This window comes from Hypanus sabinus, chromosome 12 (assembly GCF_030144855.1).
Source record: "Hypanus sabinus isolate sHypSab1 chromosome 12, sHypSab1.hap1, whole genome shotgun sequence".
Taxonomy (NCBI): Eukaryota; Metazoa; Chordata; class Chondrichthyes; order Myliobatiformes; family Dasyatidae; genus Hypanus; species Hypanus sabinus.
In genome coordinates this window covers 17,284,212-17,308,571 of record NC_082717.1, presented here as the reverse complement: position 1 = coordinate 17,308,571, position 24,360 = coordinate 17,284,212, and the positions used below count along the sequence as shown (strand labels likewise).

General features: G+C 38.4%; 1 protein-coding gene across 3 annotated transcripts in view; it reads right to left on the bottom strand.

Annotated features, from left to right (window-relative positions):
• Positions 1–4,656: 4,656 nt before the first annotated feature.
• fez2b (fasciculation and elongation protein zeta 2b) overlaps positions 4,657–24,360 on the bottom strand; it is a 129,962-nt gene continuing 110,258 nt past the window's right edge. For all 3 annotated transcript variants that reach the window (XM_059985614.1, XM_059985613.1, XM_059985615.1), the window contains 3 exons: positions 20,298–20,373; positions 14,577–14,642; positions 4,657–6,741 (listed from right to left, as the gene is read on the bottom strand). In XM_059985614.1, the coding sequence (XP_059841597.1) occupies positions 6,725–6,741; positions 14,577–14,642; positions 20,298–20,373 (159 nt within the window). In that variant the 3' untranslated portion in view covers positions 4,657–6,724. The remainder of the gene's footprint in view (positions 6,742–14,576; positions 14,643–20,297; positions 20,374–24,360) is intronic.

Genomic DNA, 24,360 nt, shown 5'->3' with positions numbered 1-24,360 from the left:
GTCACTCCATTCTTCAAGAAGGGAGAGAGGCAGAAGATAGGAAACTACAGGACAGTTATTCTGACCTCAATGGTTGTGAAGATGTTGGGAGTCGATTATTAAGGATGAGATCTCAGGATACTTGGAGGAACATGATAAAATAGGCTATAGTCAGCATAGTTTACTCGAGGGAAAATTTTGCCTGACAAATCCATTGAAAATCTTTGAAGAAATAACAAGCAGGATAGACAAAGGAGAAATGGTTGAATGTGTTTACTTAGATTTTCAGTAGGCCTTTGACAACGTGCAACACATGAGGCTGCTTAACAAGCTATGAGCCCATGGTGTTACAGGAAAGATTCTAGCATGGATAAAGCAGTGGCTGATTGGCAGGAGGCAAAGAAGGGGAATAAAAGGAGCTTTTTCTGGCTGGATGTTGGTTCCACAGGGGTCTGTGTTGGGATCAATTCTTTTTACATTATATGTCAATGATTAGGATGATGGAATTGATGGCTTTGTTGCAAAGTTTGCAGATAATAGAAAAATAATGGAAGGGCAGGTAGCTTTAAGGAAGTAGAGCCGCGTCAGGAGGACTTGGACAGAGTGAGAGAATGGGCAAAGAAATGGCAGATGGGATACGGTGTTGGGAAGTGCACTTTGGTATAAGAAATGAAAGGGTTGACTATTTTCTAAATGGAGAGAAAGTACAAAAAATTGAGGTGCAAAGGGACGTGAGTTCTTGGGCAGGATTGTATAAGGTTAGTTTGCAGATTGAGTCTATGGTAAGGAAGGAAACTGAAATGTTATCATTCATTTCAAGAGGACAAGAATATAAAAACAAGGATGTAATGTTCAGACATCATAAAGCACTGTTCAGGCCTCACTTGGAGTACTGTGAGCAGATATGAACCCCTTGGAAAGGATGTGCTGAAAATGGAGAGGGTGCAGAGGTTCATGAAATTGATTCCAGAATAAAATGGCTTGTCATGTGAAGAGAATTTGATAATTTGAGCCTGTATTTACTAGAATTCAGAAGACTAAGGGGTGACCACATTGACCACAGTGGATGTAGAGTGCATGTTTCTTATGGTGAGAAAGTGTAAGACCAGAGGTCACAACCTCACAATAGAGGTAATATATATTTAAGGCTGAGGGTGATAGACTCAGCCTATTGTCAGGGTATGAAGGCACGAGATTGGGGCTGAGAGGAAAATTGGATCAGCCATGATGAAATGGCGGAGCAGATTTGATGGTCCAGATGGCCTAATTTTGCTCCTATATCTTATGGTCTTATAATCTTATAAACCGCCTATTGGATCTCCCCTCAGCCTCCATTGCTTCAGGGAAAACAACCTAAGCTTGTCCAGTCTATTATAGTACGTGTCCTCTAATTCAGGCAGCATCCTGGTAAACCTCTTCTGTATTCTTACCAATGCCTCAACATTCTCCCTATAAGGCAGCAAACAGAAATATACGTAATACTCCAGATGCAGTCTAACTAGAGTTTTATAAAGCTGTAACGTAATGTCCTGATTTTTGAACTCAATATCTCGACTAATAAAGGCAAGCATATCATATGCCTTCTTAGACACACTATCAACCTGCATAGCCTCTTTTAGGGAGCTATGAACTTGGACCCCAAGATCCCTCTGCTCAACAACACTTAAGGATTTTGCCTTTAATAGTGTACTGCCTCTACATTTGACCTACCAAGATACAACACTTCACTTGTGGCCGGGTTAAACTCCATCTGCCCTTATCTGCATATTTTGGGACATTGGGTGACGTGCATATTGCTGTTCAACATAACTTAGTCTTTTCATTTCTTCTTCCAACTGTCTAAGTGTCTCGTGCTGGGATTTATCTAATAATGGGTAATTAATGGCTGAAGGTTGTCTAATACATGTCTCTGCATAAAACTGGTTACTTCTAGTCTTTTTTGTTCAGAGATTGGTAATGATCCATTACCAATTTAAAATATGAAAATGGATTGCACCCACCCTTTTATTAAACGTAGGCATTTAATGAACTGACCTATATTACTTCAAAACAACAGTAGGCTATCTAGCTCTTCAAGCTCACTTCACTATTTATCAAGATTCTACTACCTCAACACCATTTCTCTGCTCGATCCTAAATCACATATCAGCCGTTAGTCCTAACTCATTGTCTGAACCTCTACAGCTCCTAGGGTGTTGAATTCATTAACCTCTGCGTGAAGGAGTTTCACATCACAATCCTACTTGGTTTACCTCTTATTCTTATAAGAAAAAGTGCCCTAGTCCCAGACTTCTCAGCCAGAGGAAACAATCTCCCTGCACCCAACTCGTCACACTGTTATGAGTTTTGCAAGTTTCAATGCACCATGTTTTCTCATTCTTCTACGCTCTAGAAATTGCAGCCTCAGTCTCGTCTCCACCCAAATGGCAAATATACCAATGCTGGAACTAGACCAGTGAATCACTGCTGCATTTCCTCTTTGAAACTGCACCACTTTCTAGGTAATACTGCCAAAAAATGTACACAGTGTCTAACTAAACACCTTGTATAATTGTAGTAAGACAGCTTCACTCCTGTACCTACATTGAGGAGTGTTTAAGATGAACACAGCATCAGTTTAACCATTTTTTGCAGTGAGGCAATGAACAAAAGAACAAATTGACAGCAGCATGTTAAAGAATGAAGCCCTACCAGCTGGCAAATAGTGACATGACAGACTGCATCAAACTAAACACTGGAAGAGCTCAATGGGTAAGGTGGTATCTGTGGAGGGAAATGGACAGTTAACAACATTTCCCTCCATAGATGCAGTCTGACCTGCTGAATTCCTCCAGTATTTTGTTTAATACTGAATAGTATCGTCTAAGGATACATAAGCTTACTCAGTCTTGTTGCTGGTGCCATGGTAAAGTGATCACTGTCCTCTGAAATGGCTTCGCAGTTAGGGGTGCACAATAAACGCCAGCCACATCAAAACTGTATGACTAGATGAAAAGTTCACAAAGCGTGCACTGAGCACCTTTTCGCTATTATCTTATAACAAACAATTAACTCAGAGTGGATCAATCACAAGCAGGCTTATTTGACCAGCAGTGCACAAGAGCTGCTGATAGCTTCAAAAAAAGACAGCATAGTCACACCTATCTCCACATGTACAGCTACTGTATGTCAGTTCAAGCACAGGGTGCATTGTGTTCGACTGCTTAATCAGTGTACTTGGTATTCTTCTAGTAACCAAAACCACTTGTCTGCAGTTTATTCAGGACTCAGGTTTCATCGGCATAATGGTGCATGAACACTATTAGCAAAGCACTCTGGTACAATACCTGTTCCATTTTGTTACAATTCCACATTTGAAAAGTGTATGAAAACTAGGTCTGTAAAGAGTGGAAATACTGATTAGCTGTGATTTACCTGAACTGGTTTGAGAATCACAATAACTTCCTGTTGTTCCTGGCTTCATACTGGTTCTAAACTTGAGAACCATGTCAAAACTGTAGATGCCGGAAATCCAGAGTAACACACACAAAATGCTGGAGCAACTCAGCAGGTCAGGCAGCATCTATGGAAATGAACAAACAGTTTACTTTTCAGGCTGAGACACTTTATCAGGATAATGCTGATCCTTCTTTCAGAGAAGTATCATTTGTCATAATGGAGAGGCTTGAGTTCCCGAGATCGATGCAATCTGGATCTTAGCTTCTGTTAGGGTCACCCATGGTATAAGGCATCGTTTAGAGCACACTTGGGGTACTGTGAGCAGTTTTTTGCCACTTAGCTAAGAAAAGATGTATTGACATTGGAGAGGGTCCTAAGGAGATTCACAAGAATGATATCAGGAATGAAAGGGTAAACATATATGGAGAATTTGATAGTTCTGGGCTGGATAAAATCGCTGGAGTTTAGAAGGATGCGAGGGGATCTCATCAAAACTTACTGAATATTGAAAAGCCGAAATAGTGTGAATATGGAGAGGTTGTTTCCTATAGTGGGGAGTCAAGGAACAGAGGGCACAGCCTCAGAATAGAGGGACATCCATTTTGAATAGAGATGAGGAAATTCTTTAGCCAGAGAATAGTAAATTTGTGGTATTCACTGCCACAGATGGCTGTGGAGGCCAAGTCATTGAGTATACTTAAAGCGAAGGTTGATAGGTTCTTTATTTATCAGGGAGAAGGTTACTAGGAGAAAGCAAGAGAATGGGGTTGTGAAGGATAATAAATCAGCCATGATGGAATGGTGGAGCAACTTCAAAGGGCCAAATTGCCCATTTCTGCTCCAATGTCTTATGGTCTTAAGGGGGTGGTACAGTTAAGGGGGGGGGGGTGGGGTAGGGAGGGGGGTTTCAAAGAGTAGTCTATCATGAATTCAATAGTGGAACTGGTGGAAGATGACACATTGTAATGGCATTGAAAGCAGAGGAAGGCTGCAGCTGTGATGTGTCCCCAGTCATCTTGCATGCCATTCCACTGGCTCCTGATCTCAATCTATCAAGTACTGTGTGATGGCAACCTGTGCATCAGCCTCCCCACATTAAACAAAGTCACGCACAGGCATGCTCCATTAAGGGAATAACTGCTTGGCAGGAACATCATAGATGACATGAGTAATCGCAATACTGCATCACAGACATTTCTTGCTATCTGTATTTATAAAATACACTAAAGTATACATACAAAATGTGTAAATTGAGTTTTTATTTGTTCTCAAATGGTTCCATTATGAAATAAAATTACTGCCACAAACTTCACCAACTGTCAAAGATATAGGATAAACAAATTTAAACTATCACCACTTAAAAAGACCAATGTGCTACATTAAAATTAGAAAAAAATTCTCATGTTACAGACAGTTATTTCCCAGCTAATAAAACAATACGAAGTTACAAGAGTATTACTACAACACTGATGTGTACACACAGGCATGCTTGGTTCAACAGAATCTGCAGATAATGTTAGAAGGCGCCATGTTTCAGCATAGTTCCAAAAATTGCTCATGCAACCATAATGACGTGCATTTGCCAGTTCTGCCTCCTGTGCTTCATTCCATGTCCATCCATTTCTGTAAATCTGGTGATGGTACAGTGCCATGATGTGGCTCTTCACTGCATGCAGCAGCTAATTCACTGAAGCTTTTAGCCAAAAATGTTAGCAACTGTACCAATATGTTCTCATCACAAAACTGCTGCATGCAGTGGAGTTCAATATAGTTGAACTGGTTTCCCCCTCATGTTTGGAGATTTTAGTACTGCTTTTGTTGATAATCTTGGCAGTAAGAGACAAGAAGGACAAATGAAACATTAAAATTATCTCTATTGTATCTCAAATGAATTCTAGGTACATACTCAGTTTACAAACACGATCAGCATGCTGCCATTAATTTATACATGGGCTAAGCACCTACACAATAATATTCTCCTATGTCCACCATTAAGAAATATATAATTTAACTAGACTGCTAATAATGAACCTATTAACATTGATTGCACATGATTAGCATAAACCAGAAAAGTACATTAAATCAATTGAGACATAGAATAAGTACAAAACATTCTACAATACAGCCCATTGAACAGAATCCTGCTCATTGGGCCCAGTTTATACTGATTAGTATCCTGATGAAGTCAACATTATTTTGCAAATTCAGTCAACTTCCTTTTTCTGGACAAAAGTGATCTTGATGCTGCATATTAATACTCAATTGAATTTAAGACTCAGTCTTGATCCTTCAGCTTTCAGTTTACACTCATTGAAGTAATCATGTCTTCACCTCAAATAAAAATTAACTTTCAAAGTGATCCATGGGGAGATTTTCTTTTTCCATAAAATAACATAAATACACGTGAATTTTGAAAGGAACAGACAGGAAGACCAGTCCATTTCAGTTTATGCAGAACAATGCCAGAAATTCTTTAATAAGCATTAGTATTTCTCAATCTAACAAGTTATGAGATGGAAGAAGCAATGTTGTTGGCAGACTAACTCTTCCATTATTACCAACAAATACCTCATTATTAAATCTAAACACTATGGGAGAATATTCAGAAACAGATCACACAAATTTACAGAATTCTTTTTGATTTATAATCAAATGCAACACAACGATTTATATTTTCAAACCTTGCACTCATTTAACACCCCAAAAAAGTGAGCATTGTATTAAAGGAGACACAATCTCAGGGGTGGGGGTGGGGGGAAGATGCCTCAGTGGTGCAGTTAAACCATTTGTTCCCTTTTTAAAAAGTAGCAGAATTGGAATAAATAATAGAGGTACAGATTTGCTGCTTTATGGATTGGTTAAAACTCAAGCCTATTTACATCCACTGTTTCTTGAACAGTTTCATTAATGATAAAAAGTTAACTTCTGGATTCTGCACATTGTAAAAATAGATATTACACTGCTAATACAATACTCGTTTAAAAGTGTACAGGCATTCTTTTGTTCTATGCTCTAATAAAAACAGCAGTTGGGGCACGGTGCTAATATTTGTACCTGCAACTAGCTTGCCTAACACTGTTTGTTAAATGGGTAAAGAGGTTTGGTGGGGTGGGAATGTGGAAATCTTCTCTCATTGGACTACTTCTCCATGGACAAGTTAGATAAAATGAAGAAAAGCTAAGCAAAATGCTCAAGAAGGGAGATTAGTTCACAAGAACCTCTGGGTAAAAAAACGTATTTCCTTCTTCACAGGAGCTAGCAGAGTGAGATCTTGAAGCCTGTCCGATGTGAAGGCGAGTTGCTGGTTTTAAGTTGGGCAGAGCACTGCAAAAAGAATAAAAACATATTGATAACATATTTGTAAAATCAGAAAATTATATAACAATGATTCATCTTGGAAAAGGAATGGTGCTGGAAATGAAGTTAAGTGGAGAAGATGTGCATACACTGGAAAAAAAGCTAAAGGAAATGGGAAACATTTTCAGCCGTTCTGTTGGTATTGTTCATTTAAAAGACCAACAAGGAACACACTGAGTACAGTTTCCTTGTTCAACATTCTAGTGTCAACCTGGGCAGGTAAATGGGTAGTGCATGCATAAGAACAACACAAAAAAAACACAAAGCAATATAAAAGTATTAAAGCCCATAATGAATTCCTTAATCCATTAGCTGCAAAAAAGATAGTCATTCAACTGAAATTAATGCAAAAAAAAAAGACCTTTTATATCCTGGGACCTTGAAATAAACACTGGTGCCAGAACACAATATTCTCTGCCTCTGAATTTGAAAGTTAACCCCATAGTTTGCAAATGTGCACACACTGTCTTGATTCAATAGAAGACTAAATGGATGAAGCTAATGGATGATTGATTTCTATAAATGTTTAAACAATTTATTTAGTCTGACATAAGTGGACCCTCACGTTGCTGGCGAAGTAGATGGGTTTGATGATACATAAAAGAGCTTCAGATACCTGGAACCCCAAGTATTTGTCCTTTTCTTTATGCCATAAAGATTTTGACTTCCAGATGGTGTACGGTCTGTGAAAATGACAGTTGTTCTTTGAGGAACAGCTGTCATCCTCACACATCCTCCTTACATAAAGTGAATGTTTTGGTTCTGCCTCGACTGGAGGGAGCACATTTTTGAGAAATTATGAAAATTATACACTATTTATAAATATACAGAAAAACCATTTAGTGTTTATAGTCATAGAACCCTACAGCACAGAAACAGGCTCTTTGGCTCACCTAGTCCATGCTGAACCATTAACCTGCCTAGTCCTATCGGCCCACACCTGGACCATTGCCCTCCATATGTCTCCCATCCTCGTACCTATCCGAGTATCCCTTAAATGTTGAAATTACCCCCATATCTACCACTTGTGCTGGCAGCTCGTTATTCACTCTCACCACCAAATGAGGGGGGGAAATTCTCTCTCATGTTCCCCTTAAACATTTCACCTTTTACCCTCCACCCATGATCTAGTTCTAGTCCCTCCCAACCTCACTGAAAAAAGCCTGCTTGCATTTACCCTATCTACACCCCTCATTATTTTATGTAGCTCTGTCAAATCTCTCTAAATCTTCTACAGTCTAGGGAATAAAGTCCTCTTCAAACTTTCCCTATAACTCAGGTCCTCAAGTCCTGGCAACATTTTCTCTGCGCTCTTTCAATCTTATTTATATCTTTCCTATAGGTAAGTGACCAAAACAGGACACAATTTTGTTTTGGATCCAAAGATGATCTTACATTTCCCTATAGAGATCTCTGTTTTTTACTGATTTACATTGGAACTTTCCGCTTCTATTGACACAGCTTACTAGTCTTTTAATCATGAAATTCATCTTAAATACTTTGTTTCTTGAACACTTGGGATCTCATAAGTGCATGAACATGGACTGAAAACAGGGTGGCATGGTTATGTAGCAGTTATACAGTACCAGTGATCACCGATTGGGGTTCAATTCCTGGCACTGTCTGTAAGGAGTTTATAAGTTCTTCCTATGACTGTGTGAGTTTCCTCTGGGCGATCCAGTTTCCTCCCACATTCCAAAGATGTGGAGTTGTGGACATGCTATGTTGGCACTGGAAGTGTAGTGACACAAGCGGGCTGCCCAGCACAATCCTCGCTGAACTGATTTGAAGCAATAAAATCAAATAAAATCTCTGTTGCGATATTTCAACATAGTACATATGAAAATGAAGCTAATTTTTAATCACACAGAAGACAGAGTTGGAATGGATATCTCCTTTTAAGGCAGGAAGGATGCCCCAAGGATCAGTTCTTAACCCTCAGATTTTTACTATTTAAATATAAGATAACCCAAATGTCCCAATGACACTGAAGTTGGTCTCAGCAACAGAATATAGAGTAAGTGGGCAATAGCTTGGCAAATGAAGTTTAATGTGGGAACATGAAACCATGCACTTCACTCAGAGAAATCTAAAGGTAGATTATTGCTTAAATGGAGAAAAATTACATATATTTGGAGTACTGAGGGATTTAGCTGTTCATGTACATGAATCATGAAAAGTTAGCAAGGACTTAAGGTGACAAATAGCTTATTGGCCTGTATTGAAGGAGTTAGGAGTTTACAAATAATGAAGTATCATTATGAGAAAAGTCCAGAATCTGAAATGTTAACTGCTTCCTTTTCCAGTGACATCACCCGTCTTGCTGAGTGTTCCCAGCATTTTTTTTTATTTCAAGTGTCTGTCACCTGCAGCTGTTGATTTTGATTCTTACAATTGTACAGAGTAGTGTGTTGGTGAGGCCACACTTAATACTGCTGCAGATTTGGTCCCCTTATTTAAGGGAGCATTTAGTATTGGAGGTAACCTAAAACAAATTCAGTAGGCTAATTTGTAGGACAGGATCACTGTCCTATCACAAACATCTAATTTTTATTCTTTGGAGTTCAGAAGAATGCGGGGGAGGTTGCTTGACAGGATAAATGTTGAAATACTTCAACTAGTGGTAAGTTTTGAACAATGGGACATATGTAATTACAAAGGGATGGTCACTGAAAACTGAATTTCTCCTTGCAGAGGGTGGTAGATCTTTGTACTTCTCTACTTCAGGGAGTTGGTTTGGCTGGATTATTTGGAATATTTAAAGAGGAGATTGATATATTTTTGAAAGATCAAGGAATTGATGGCTATAAGGAGAGGAGTTAAGGACTCAGCAATCAGCCATTTTTCATATTGAACGTGGAAGGCTTGTAGGGGCCAAGTGGTTTACACAATTATATTTTCTTGTAGAAAGAATGTGGCCCAGATATTGGAGAACAACACCTAAAGAAACATGTCTATTATTTATGTACTGGTGAAAGAGTAGGTTTTAAATATCTACTTCTGTTTTTCACAACAGCTATTTCTATCTTCACCAGGAAAGAATCCCATCCCTGAAAAGTTCTGTAAAGAAACAGATACAAGGTATAGGTTGTGATGCTTGTCTTTAAACATCTGTAATTATACACCTATAAAGGAATTACCCCTTCTCCATCACCCTCCCAACTGTCCAATGAAGATTTAATGCTAGAAAGCCTCAAACAGGAAGCAGATCGTTCAACAAATGTCCTTTGATTTCCTTAAATGTACAAATATATTTGAGACCTTAAAATTTATTTTAAAAAGCACAGATCCTTAAAATGCCATATTTGTGCTAATACCTGAAACAGAATTAGAAAACTATTTTAGATTCCAGCCTTTGTGATTTACATTTGGCTGTAATTTCTTTAATTAACTAGTCTTAAACATCATTAGGAATTTCCAATTATCACTGCATTTTTTTTCAAATTAGCGGGTATGTTTACATGAAAATGAGGAAACACTTTTCACAAAGATTAGGGGGATTATCACAGCTCTAATTGACTGCATTCCCAGTTCTCATTTCATACCAGTCAAACATCAATAAAGATCTATGTCCCATCCATGCATGCAGGAAAAATATAGAGATACATTTCATGTGAAGAAAAGAAAATCAGATGATCAATAACATGCACGTGATTTCAGATTGTAATGAACATCACTCCACCAGCAGTATTTCAATTAATCTATTAACAAACCAAATTTTTTAAAATAATATACATTATATGAAACAAATGGACTGGTTAAAAGGCAGTTAATTAGTTTTTAGGGTTTTGGTGAAGAGACAGACATGCATGAACCCCTTTATTAAACAAACCACCACGTAATCAACCATGATTTCAGAAACCAGTGAACCTTTAAGGAGTGAAAATACTAAATGCTAGGAACTGCACAAATATACAAGTACTGATTACAACAAATACCCATTTCCATCTGGGGTGCAGATAGTATGCACAAACCTCAGTCAATCCAGCCTTTATACGAATGGTAGCACAACAAAAAAGCAAAACAAAGTCAGAGAGGAAAGGAAAGAAAATTTAGATTTAAATTTAATAGGAACAAAAATCAAAAATCAACATAAAGAGAAAACCTGAGGCAAATTCAGTGGAAAAAAATTGCAATCCACTGTTATTAAACTGGTTTTGGGTGAATTAAGACAAGTTTTATTAGTATCATATAGCATCTTTCCATTTACAAATGATACACTATTAAGATAAAGGGTCTTAATTCTAAATCAGGAACAAAAGGCAAAACTTGGCCCTCTATATTCCACGATGGCACGGAACTACTGCAATGTAACAGGAAGCCTATGTGCATAGAGTGGAATAAAGCCATAATGAATCTCTCATCTCTCTGCTGGTATACCATCTAATTGTTAAATTGACCTGGGCAGCTGGAGAGTCCAACGTGCTGAGAACACTAATATCCAAATTGTCACCACATTGGATTAACTCTATTTTTACTTTAATAGTGCAATTGGTTCACCCACTAAAAGCCATTGCAATCCTCTGTACCAAATAGTTGAGGCACATAACAACATTTAAAGGGAAGTTGGACAGATGCATTAATTGGGAAGGTTTAAAGCAATATGAGCAAATGGGACTAGCTTCGATGAGAACCTCGTTAGCATAGACCAGTTGGCCAAAGAGCCTGTTTCAATGCAGTGCAGCTTTAAGGCTTATGACAAAGATTTAATATTTAATTAAGTCATACAACATGTAACATATGATTCCATTTTTGCAACTTATGGGCTTCAAATAATTCAATGTAATCTGTTCCTGGGTGAAGAGGAGGCTAGGACCTAATTGCTGGACATAGTGAGATGTCCCTACTTAGACAAGGGCTTCTATCTGATATTGTGAACACTGGTTAGAGTCCTTGCAATCTGTCACCATAACCCATGCTCTGCCTTCACTTTTGGATGCAGGCTGCTGTGGAGGAAAGACCAGGCTTACACAAAGAGCTTGAACCTCCAGAAACTCAGAGAGAATACAGTTTGGGTGCAGTTTGTTTGACGTGTGACTATGTAGAATGCAGGTGGAAATACAAGAATAACATGGCCCTAACATTTCAAAAACTTCTGATAAAATTTTCATGAAAATTACTAATCCTTTTTGTAGTTCCTCATCTTACTTGATAAGGAATTCTCTATTACAAATAATAATATCCCAAACAATCATCACCCTATCCACCCAAATGTGGGGTACAAATGTCCAGATATTTAACCAGTAATAGGTCACTCATTCAGTACTAAATTTCACATTCCTAAATATTCACTGCAATGAAGGTGGAATAAACTCTTTGTCTACAGGGCACAGTTAATAATAAGATGTATTTATCTTCCTGCTCTGCTCTTCTTATGGTTATTTTTCCTTTGTCATCTTCACTGACAAATATCTCATGTTTAGAATCAGTCTGCAATAAAAACTTACAATAATAGACTTGCTGGTAGGCAAATCAGCACTAGACTCATTTTTTTTTGTTGGAGGATTTACGAGCATTTGGATAGGCATTATATGATTAGGAATAGTTAGCATGGCTTTGTCAAATGCAGGTCATGCCTTACGAACCTGATTGAATTTTTTGAAGATGTGACTAAAAACATTGATGAAGTTAGAGCAGTGGATGTACTGTATATAGATTTCAGCAAGGCATTTGATAAGATACCCCATGCAAGGCTTATTGAGGAAGTAAGGAGGCATGGGATCCAAGAGGACGTTGCTTTGTGGATCCAGAATTGGCTTGGCCAGAGAAGGAAAAGAATGGTTGTAGACGGGTCATATTCTGCATGGAGGTTGGTGACCAGTGGTGTGCCCCCTTCTCTTTGTGATGTTTATAAATGACCTGGATGAGGAAGTGGAGGGATGGGTTAGTAAATTGCTGATGACACAAAGGTTGGGGGTGTTGTGGATAGTGTGGTGGGGTGTCAGAGGTTACAGTGGGACATCGATAGGATGTAAAACAGGGCTGAGAAGTGGCAGACGGAGTTCAACCCAGGTAAGTGTGAGGTGGTTCATTTTGATAGGTGAAATATGATGGCAGAATACAGTAATAATGGCAAGACTCTTGGCAGTGTGGAAGATTACAGGGATCTTGGGGTCCGAGTCCACAGGACACTCAAAGCTGCTATGCAGGTTGACTGTGTGGTTAAGAAGGCATGCAGTGTATTGGCCTTCATCAACCGTGGGATTGAATTCAAGAGCCAAGAGGTAATGTTACAGCTATATAGGACCCTGGTCAGACCCTACCTGGAGTACTCTACTCAGTTCTGGTCACCTCACTACAGGAAGGATGTGGAAACTATAGAGGAGATTTACAAGGATGTTGCCTGGATTGGGGAGCTTGCCTTATGAGAATAGGCTGAGTGAACTCGGCCTTTTCTCCTTGGAGCAATGGAGGATGAGGGGTGACCTGATAACGGTATATAAGATGATAAGAGCCATTGATCGTGTGGATAGTCAAAGGCTTTTTCCCAAGGCTGAAATGGCTAACACGAGAGGGCACAATTTTAAGGTGCTTGGAAGTAGGTAGAGAGGAAACGTCAGGGGTAAGTTTTTGTTACGCAGAGAATGGTGAGTGTGTGGAATGGGCTGACGACCTCGATTGTGGAGGCGGATACCACAGGGTCTTTTAAGAGACTCCTGCATAGGTACGTGGACCTCAGAAAAATAGAGGGCTATGGATAACCTTCGGTAATTTCTAAAGTAAGTACATGCTTGGCACAGCATTGTAGGCTGAAGGGCCTGCATTGTGCTGTAAATTTTCTATGTTTATATGACTAGTAACATGCTACATTGCTTCCACAAGGCATGTGGAATGCAAGGATAGGATTTGTGTTTGAAGCACTGTCATCAACATGGATATTCTGCAGTTATCTACCGTAAGACTTAAAATGTCTTGCATTGGAGTGGAGCCATTAACATTAGGGGTTCATAGTTTGAACGATGTAGTCTAGGGGGTTTAATTTTGATATGTACTTCTATGGTAACACAGAACTCTGGCAACTTGCTTGCTTTTGGGAATAGCTGCCAGGAGAAGTGAGACAAAGAACCTGTAATATTTACTATATCTCATGCGCTTGGGATGCACACAGTTTCTGCAAAAGAGGAAAAAAATCTTTGTTTTGCCTCATTACATATAGATTTTTGAACACTGATATTCAGAGTAAAATTCGTTCACTATATTGATCAGTTCTGTTAGGAAAAGAAAAACCTTTATTGAAGCCATTTAAGCTGCTAAGCTACATAACTATTCTAGAAGAAAATTATGACCAGTTTAATTTTGTGTAATAACCTTAGCTACAGATATCTGAAACTGGCAGGGACCGAGGAGACATTTATCACAAAGGCTGAGTGAACTGAAATCCAGTTCTACGTGTGACATGCAGGATCTTACAACATGTTCATTGCTGGTTTTGTCAATGTTGCTTCTACAAAGAATCAACTACTTCTCACACTGGAAATAGAATCTACTCTATGCTGCCCCAGAAATTCAGAAAAATCTATATAACTTCTACCTGCAATTACAAATAAATGCAATAGTCTGTGATGATAATAGAATTTATAGTGCTGAAATCTTATTAATACACAGGGATATCAATATGGGCAAGCACTGAATAAAACTAGTTTGCAACAACTACACTTCAAACATAAGTTCAGTTGAAGTAAATTAGAAGACACTGAAATAATATTTCATACTGAAGCCAATATGAAAGTATGGATCAGCACAGGTCGGCAGCTGTCAGTCAAACCCATCAGCGAAAGATGCAGAAGGAAATTTGCACTTACCTTTAAGAATGTAATCTGTTAACAAGGTTGGCACTCTTTCACTATCTTCCTTCATTGCCTGGAGAACTAAAAGTGAAAGCCAATTAGATTTTCAAAATTCGTTTTATACTGAAGCATAAAACTGAAATTATCTGCAGTCTTCAAAAAAAAAGAGGACTATGAAGCACAAGTACCTATTGAAATTAGTTTTGAACTTGGGAAAACTATTTGTAATCTACCAAGCTGTCAGTAGATTCAGATTTAGCATTTGTATATTTTTTTAAGACTAAAGGTTGTAGAGATGGATTCTAAATTCATTGTGGGCGGTTTTGCAAACCTTAAGGTAATAACTTGATAATCATTTTACACTTCATTCCATTCCAGTTTTTTTTTGCATTCCAAAGGGAAAACAAAATCAGACAGGGTGAAAAGTACCATGACTTTCCACTGGAGTCTCCTGTGTTTAAATCTAATGGAAAAGTACATTGGTTTCTACTTACAGATTTCAATTAATAATAATGCCTAAGATGATGGAGGATATTACAAAACTGGGCTACTGAGTATAGGACAAGCAAATAGGTTAGTTAAGGGTGTGGCTAAAGGGATAATGCTGGAAGAAGGGCTTTGAATTTCCATATCACTGGATCTACATTATTGAAGACAGCTTTACAAGTGCTCTTGGGGAGGATTGTAATGTAAAGTTAAATTGCATCTATCTTAATACAAGGAGGCTGACAAGCAAAGCAGATGAAGAGTGTTGATCAGCACCTGAGAATATGATCTTGTTGCTATAACAGGGATATAGACAAAAGTAGAACTCAATATTTTGTGGCATGGAATTCTCAAGTGTGCAGAGGAAGTTGGGTAAAGAAAAGGAGGTTGCATTGCATTGTTAGTGTAGTAACAAGGATATCCAAGAACCCTCTTTAAATAAACCTTTAAGGGTAGAGAACAAAAAAGGGGTGTTCAGCAAGAAGCAGAGAATCAGATACGTGGACAAATTATTGACATATGGAAAAGCAATTGTTATAGTAGCTGGAGATTTCAGCTTCCCAACATATACTGGATTTACTTTAGTGTGAAAGGTACAGAAAGGGATGGAATTTTTCAAGTGCATCGACAAGAGAATTTTGAGCCAGTCTGTAGAAAACCTGACTGAAGATGGAAAAGTACTAGGGAATTCAGCTCTGCAAGTGGTTGAAGTGTCAGTGAGGGACCATTTGGAATAGTTCTTGTGGGAAGGTCTAGATCTGACAGAGGAATCATTCAAAAGTGAAATAATGAGGGTTCAGGGCCAAAGCGTTCCCATAAGAGTGAAAGGCAAAGACAAAGTCCAGAGAACTCAGATGTTAAGATAAAGGGGACTGGATAAAGAGAAGAACAAAAAAACAAATGGCAAAAATAGAGAACAGGGTAGTGGAAGTCCTTCAGGAAAACAAAAAAGAATTAGAAGGGCAAAGAGAGGGCATAAAATATCACCAGCATACATGATTAAAGAAAATCTCAACACATTTTATAAGTACATTAAGGCAAGAGAGTCAGTAACCAGGGAAAGAGTAAGGGGCACATGGATCGAAGTGGCAATCTGTGCATGGATCCAGCGGATGGAGGTGAAGTCTGAGAAGTGTACTTCTCATCTATATTAACAAAGGAGAAGGACACTGTAATTGGGGGTATTCTTCAAGGGTGATAGTGAGAATTTAGAACATAGAAAGGAGTCATTAGACTTCCATACTTACATAAAAGGTAGAAAACTGCAATAGTAACACAGTTACAGGGTTATATCTCAGGTGGCTATGTGAGATAAGGGAGGAGATTGCTGGAGCACCGACAGAAATGTTTAAATCTTTTCTTGGTCACAGATGAGGTGTCATTTTACAAAGCGTTTCCAAATCCAACTGAACTTATGACTTTTTGAAATATTACATAAAAATATGTTGAAAAATCCTGCAACTAGAATTAAAAACCAAAATATCTGGAAACAGCACACCAGGCAACATCTGTGGAGACAGAAATGAAATTAACTTTCAGGTCCATGAATCCTCTTCTGAGATCGAGGTAAAATATTTTAACTTTCTTTCTCTCCCCACAGATGCTGACTTACCTGCTGTGCATTTCTGTTTGCCAATTTCACAAGGCTTTATCCCATGCCATAATGCTGCCAGATGTATGTGTAACATCATAGGCTATGTAATACTCAAAGCACAAGTACAAAGTAAATTTATCAAAGTACATATATATCACCATATACAACCCTGAAATTAATTTTCTTGAGGGCATACACAGTAAATTCAAGAAACAAAAGAAATAATAACAAATAAGCAATAAATCGAGAACATGAGATGAAGAGTCCTTGAAAGTGAGTCCATAAATTGTGGGAACCGTTCAGGGATGTGGCAAGTGAAGATGAATGAAGTTATCCCATCTGGTTCAAGAGCCTGATGGTTGAGGGGCTAACACTGTTCCTCAACCTGATGGTGAGAGTCCTGAGGCTTCTGTACCTTCTTCCTGATGGCAGCAGCAAGAAGAGAGCATGGTTTGGATTGTGGGCTCCTTGATGATAGATGCTGCTTTCCTATGACAGCACTCCTTGTAGGTCTGCTCAGTGTAGGAAGGGCTTCACCTGTGACGGTCTGAGTTGAATCCACTACTTCTACAATTTTCCATTTAAGGGCATTTCTGTTTCTATACTAGGTCACGATGTAACCACAAATAAGAATCAGGTTTAACATCACCGGCATGTCATGAAGTTTATTGTTATGCAGCAGCAGTACATTGCAATACATAATTAAAAAACTGTAAATTACAGTAAATACTAAAAGTTAAATTAAGTAGTGCAAAAAGAGAAAAATTAATTAGTGAGGTAGTGTTCATGGGTTCAATGTTGAATTAGAAATCTGATGACAGAGGGAAAGAAACTACCTCGGAATCACTGAGTCTGGGCCTTCAGGCTCCTGAAACTCCTCCTTGATAGTAGCAATGAGAACAGGGCATGTCTTTGGTGATGGGTGTCCTTAATGATGGTTGCCTTACTTTTGAGGCATCGCCCCTTGAAGATGTCTTGGATGCTGTAGAGGCTAGAGCCCATGATGGAGCTGACCAAGTTCACAACTTTCTACAGCTTATTTCAATCCTCTGCATTAGACCACCTCCCACCAGACGTGAGAGCAATGCTCTCCTTGGTACATCTGTAGAAATTTGCAAGTGCCTTTGGTGACATACCAAATCTCCTCAAACTCTTAATGAAATATAGCTGCTGTGGTGCCTTCTTTCTAACTGTATTGATATGTTGGGCCCAGGATAGATCCTCCGAGATGTTGACACCCAGAAACTCGAAACTGCTCACCCTTTCCACTTACAATAACTCGATGAGGACTGTTCATTGAGGGATTAATCAATATACCAGTATACTTTCCACCTCACATCTATAGAAGTTTTTCCAAAGTTTTTAGTGTTATAACATGATTCAATATTTGGCCGAATATGACGTTGAAGCTGTACACCTGTGCTGATGGAGATTGTGGAGGGGATGTTACCAATCTGAACTGACTGGTGTCTGCATGTGAGGAAATTGAGAATCCAGTTGCACAAGGAGGTATTGAGGCCAAGGTCTTGAAGCTTATTGATCAGTTTGAGGTTATTGAATGCCGAGCAATACTCGATGAAGAGCATTCTAATGTATGCATCTTCGCTGTTCAGATGTTCCAGTGTTGAGGGAAGAGCCAATAAAATGGCACCTGTTGTGGGCCTGTTGTGAAGGTAGGCAAATTGGAATGGATCCAGGTTGCTTCTCAGGCAGGAGCTAATATGTTTCATCACCAACCTCTCAAACTTCTTCATCATAGAGGATGTAAGTGCTACTGAACTGAGGAGATCTGGTATTTTAAGAGTTATTACTGATTTAACTAAATGCATTGTAACACAATGCAGTAACTAAGCAATAAATATACAATAGACCACTATAATGAGTATAAAATATTCTGGTTATTCAGGGTAACCTCAAAATAACACAGATGTCAGAGGACAAATTCAACACCCACAATATAAGTTGTACTAACATTTACCTAATTTTGGAACCCTTCTTTCTCCTGTATGTCAGTGCTATTTCCATAACGTGGCTCCATACAGATAGCTCACTGCCCTTATCAATGTTAAAGTGCTTAAAAACCAAGTGCATTCACTGTTTCAACAGATTTCCACGACTTCAACCCCCTTTTTCTCCACTCAATCCTTTCCCAGAATCTATTGTCTCTTCCTTCATATTAACAAAGGCCTGTCACATTCTTCTGGGAATATGCAGAAAACACCGTAGTAATAAAATCCAACATAATTACAGAAAGGTGCACACCAACTTTCACCAGATGTCATCTACAGACATTGACGTGAAGTAGTACGGGTCCCCAGATACAGTACTTTGCGAATTTCTTAAGCATTTGGGTACAGTACTGTACAAAAGCTACAACTGGTGAAGCACCCGGGGAACAAATTTTGTATGCGCAGTCTCTCCCATCTCAGTCACCGAAACTTGTAGCTCCTCCAGAGCTGAAATAGGTCTCTTGGTGGCCTCCCTCGCTAGTCCCCTTCTTGCACCGTCACGCAGTTTTTGAGGACGGCCTGCTCTAGACAGATTTACAGCTGTCCCACATTCTTTCCATTTCTTGATGATCGACTTAACTGTACTACAAGGGATATTCAGTTACTTGGAAATTTTCTTGTATCCATCTCCTGACATGCTTTTCAATAACCTTTACGTGAGGTTGCTTGGAGTGTTCTTTGTCTTCATGGTGTAGTTATTGCTAGGAAACTGATTCACCAGCAGTTGGACCTTTCAGATACAGGTGTATTTTTACTACAATCAATTGAAACACATTAACTGTACCTGGTGATCTCCATTTAATTATGAATTATGTGACTTCTAAAATCAATCGGCTGCCTCTGTGATGATTTGGTGTGTCATATTAAAGGGGGTGAAATCTTATGCAATCAATTATTTTGTGTTTATATTTGTAATTAATTTAGATCACCTTATAAAGATCTGTTTTCACTTTGACATGAAAGAGTCTTTTTCTGTTGATCAGTGCCAAAAACAGCCAAATTAAATCCACTGTGATTCAAAGTTGTAAAACATTAAGACATGAAAACTTCCGGGGCGGGTGGGTGTTGAATACTTTTTATAGGCACTGTATATAGTTAGATTGCCTAAATACCGTATATTGGTTAAAATAAGGTGGTGGTTGAGAAACAGAAATAAGTGTGCTTAGCTTTATAGTAGCTCCGTCATATTAAGTGTTATTTGGTAACTGGAAAGACATAATATACAGTACTGTGCAAAACTCTGAGGCACCCAGCTGTATATATGTGGCTAACTCTTGTAAACTACTGTATGAATTCTCATGATTCTACACCTGCCAACATTAAACAATCCATTTGCCATGATTTTGCTTAGTTTATTCCATTATTCCTCTTTGTAAATCTAATGCATTCTAATAAAGCTAGAAAACCTAATGTGATAATGATTAGCAGACTAGACTTTGTCCTCTACTTCGCAATGAAATAAAACATATCCAGAAGAATGCAATATTATATCTCTTCCAGTGCATTGAAACTGCAATGTAACAAGTTTGTTATATCGAGGTTGTAGCATTATTCACTAGAAATGACTGAAGAAATCTTCCTCAATGCTTTAAAAGTTAAATCTAGCCTTAGGATGAACTCCATTTTTTAAAAATGATCTTTACTCACTTTTTGTTAAAATTTGAAGATCTTCTACAGATGGGGGTCCAGCCTTCTTCTCATAAGGAATGACTGTGGTCAAATACTGTTACAAAAGAGTAAACAATAATGATCTGTTAATTTGTTAATGCAAGTGACAGATTTACACCAGCTATATGTACATCTCCACTGGCTGCAAGCTAAAACCAATGGAAGGAAAGAATGGAGGATGGGGTCAAGTCCAATTTTTTGCACCATGACATGCTTTTTTATTTACATGCTAGAAACGGTCAATGTCCATCAATAAGCCACACAAATAACTAATATATATCATAATTACCACTCAAGCTGAAAGCAAAGCAAAAGACAGACAATATTCTTAGAAGATGTATTCCTATACATTACACATCATAGAAAATGTGGGAGAGATTTAAATGGAACACAGAAAATAAAGAATGAGATGGTTGAAAAAGATTTGTGAAATTTATAGTACTTCAGAGGAATATATGAAACTATGCTTCAAGTTCCTAAATGTTGAAAATTGAGTCATCAAGTGATCTTCTATATTGATATGCCAATCAGAACTGAGTTGCAGTCAGTGATTTAGTTCTGTGTAATATGGGGGGGGGGGGGAGGCAGGAAGCAAGCTAAAGTCCGTTCATATATGACTATCAGTTGTCACTTCTGTCTTATATTTAGGATAAGAATATACTATCTTGATGTATAATGTAAATCCATAGTCTGCATTCCTGTAAACTCTAGTTAGGCCACATTTGGAGTACGCCTCAGTATAGGAAGGATGTGGAAGCATTGGAAAGGGTACAGAGGAGATTTACCAGGATGCTGCCTGGTTTAGAGAGTATGGATTATGATCAGAGATTAAGGGAGCTAGGGCTTTACTCTTTGGAGAGGAGGAGGATGAGAGGAGACATGATAGAGGTGTACAAGATATTAAGAGGAATAGACAGAGTGGTGGACTGCCAGCACCTCTTCCCCAGGGCACCACTGCTCAGTACAAGAGGACATGGCTTCAAGGTAAGGGGAGGGAAGTTTAAGGGGGATATTAGAGGAAAGTTTTTCACTCAGAGTGGTTGGTGCATGGAATGCACTGCCTGAGTCAGTGGTGGAGGCAGATACACTAGTGAAGTTTAAGAGACTACTAGACAGGTATTTGGAGGAATTTAAGGTGGGGGGTTATATGGGAGGCAGGGTTTGAGGGTTGGCACAACATTGTGGGCTGAAGGGCCTGTAATGTGCTGTACTATTCTATGTTCTATATAACCACCCACATGGGTTCTATCATCCTGCTACTAACATTTAGGAAAATAGAATAGTTAGACTCTGACATAATTGTACTTTACCTATACATGGAAAACTGAAGAAAGGACCTCATTAACTACAGCATCATAAAGATGATTTCATTTCTAATCAAGAACAAATGATTCACTGCAGGGGATCTATATGCCTCTTAAAGAAGATCAAGAATTCCTCATGAATCTTGCAACAAAACATGCGTAGATAGGAATTACTTCTTTCATAGGTCCATTGTCATGTTCTTTCAAACAGCAAACCACCTCATCCTTATTGAGTAGTACAAATAATGCCCGATCTAAAAAGGTTACATTACAAAGTTATCTGATAGCTAGGCTTATACTCCTTTGACTATAGAGGTTTTATACGAGTTCTTTTCAAAATGATTAAAGGCTTTTATTTTCTCAATTTGAAGAAATTACCTTCTCGAATGCAAATTCAGTAATTTTGTAAACTTATATTTTACCTTTTCCCTTACAGATTTACCAAAGTCCACATCAAATATGGAATGCAAAACCAGAATACTAGAATCCTTATGGTATACAGGAGTCAACCATGTGCCCAATTAGGTCCATGCTAATTTATTTAGACTAATCTTTTTCACTAAAACCAAGAAATAATATTCCTTCCAGTTACACTTAACTCTCATCTGAATGCCTTTCTCAACTACAATAGAATCATACATCATGAAAACAGATCATTTGGCTCAACTTATCCATGCCGAGTAGTAGTATTCCACTTTAACCCCATTGTCCTATACTTGGTCCAGAACCCTCTGTACCCAAGTAATTCAAGTGCTCAAGACACTACCTAAATTCTGTCAGTGACCCAGTATCAAAGACTCTCTCAACCAATGCATTCCAGTTACTTACTTCTCTTTGGGTGAATAAAGCACCCTCATAGTCCCTCTCACTCATAAGACCGAGCAGAATTATGCCATTTCACCCATTGAGTCTGTTCTACTGTACGATCATAGCTGATTTATTATTTACACTCAACCTCATTTGCCTGACTTTTTCCTGCAACTTCTGACACCCTTATCGATCAAGGAACTATCAACCTCATTTTAAAATATACCTGCTCAGTTGGCCCACAGCATCTGTGGCAATGAATTCCACAGATTTACAACACTCCGGCATAAAAAATTCTTCTTCATCTCTGTTCTAAAGAGCTGTCCTTTTATTTCAAGAAAATGTCCTATGGTTCTAGACTCCTCCACGTTAGGAAGCATCCTCTTCAGATCCACTCTAACAAGGCCTTTCACAATATTCAGTAAAATCTTAATGAGATTCTACCCTCGCCTCCCCCCCAGCCCAACTTCATCCTTCTAAACTCCTCTCGGCCAACCCACATCATCATTAAGCCTCTCCCTCAGAACTTTTTCCTGCATCTTTCCAACCTTTGATGTTAGACTTACAGGTTTACAGACTCCAAGCTTTTCCCTACTGCCGTTCTTGAAAAGGGGGATGGTGTCTGTTGGTCTCCAGTTTGTTATTATCTCACTTGTGTTTAGTGAGGATTTAAAACTTTTAGAGTTCATTGAATCTCTTGGGGGAAAAAACCTTTGGAGGAATATAGAAGTTATTTTTTGCTCTAGATTCCAGCATCTGCAGTCTCAAGTCCCCATCAATCTCTTCCCTTGCCTCCTAAAACAACTTTGGAGTTCTCCTTTATCTTAAACCTATGTCCTCTAGTTTTAACTACTTGTTTTATGGGGAAGTCATTTACTTTATAATTGATTGAATCTCCACTCTGGCACCCTTAGAACCTGACTGGAGCTGAACTATGGAACATGCCAAACTACAGAAATTGTCCGAATCCTCGTCCTCTGAACAGGAGAACTATTCCTTTAAGAGCAGACATTCTCCAGGTCATATAAGAGTCTAAATAGGAAAAGCTGAGATTGCAAAAGTTGCAATGGAAGGCAAATTAGACACAGATTAGTATCGACCTTAACTAATCTTAGTTAGAAAGTTAATGAGGAAATTATGTTCCCTGCACCGAATTGTTGATACAGATAATGGATAGCTGGCAGCCCACATACCAGAGCCTGTCATCCTGAGAAGGATTTTGTTTATTCTTTTGTTGCTTTCTGTGCAATAACAGTTCCATTCTATATCAGCACATTAAGACCAATTTCAAATATCTAAACCTGTCCCCATCCTGTACATAGACATTAAATCTATTAACCATTTTCGCTAGAAAGTCAGTGGTTGATGGATTGAGATTAGAGTCCATTATTTCCCATGCCTGAGCTTATGCTGTTATTCTACATGGATCCCACACTGACACAATGTATAACTCAATGAACGTATGCTGACCAATTTTATCTAAACATATTACTGAATTAATGTCTCTGTCCCAATGATCCTAAACTTTAAAAATACCATAAGGCTAAAGGTACAGTCACAATATCAATACTGGTAATTCCTGTGGTACAGAGGTTTGGTGCTGCATTCTTACTTAATCTATATTTCAATTTTCTAAGCCATTCTTTGTGCCATCTGTACGTGCACAAAGAAATGCAAGTTAAAAAAATGGTTTATCCATTTACCTTTATTCGCAAATTCTACAAGTACAAATTTTATTCCTTATCTCAAATTTCTGGGTAGCAATTTGTGAATTCTGAAAGGGCTAACGCTTATAGCCAGAAAGCAATGCAGGAGATAGCTGTACTAATTTTGTTGATAATGGTTCTGTCTTCAGATACTCTTCACTGTTCTTGAAATTTGCCATCTTTACCCTGTTTGCTCATCTCCAACCTCTCTTAAATACGATATAT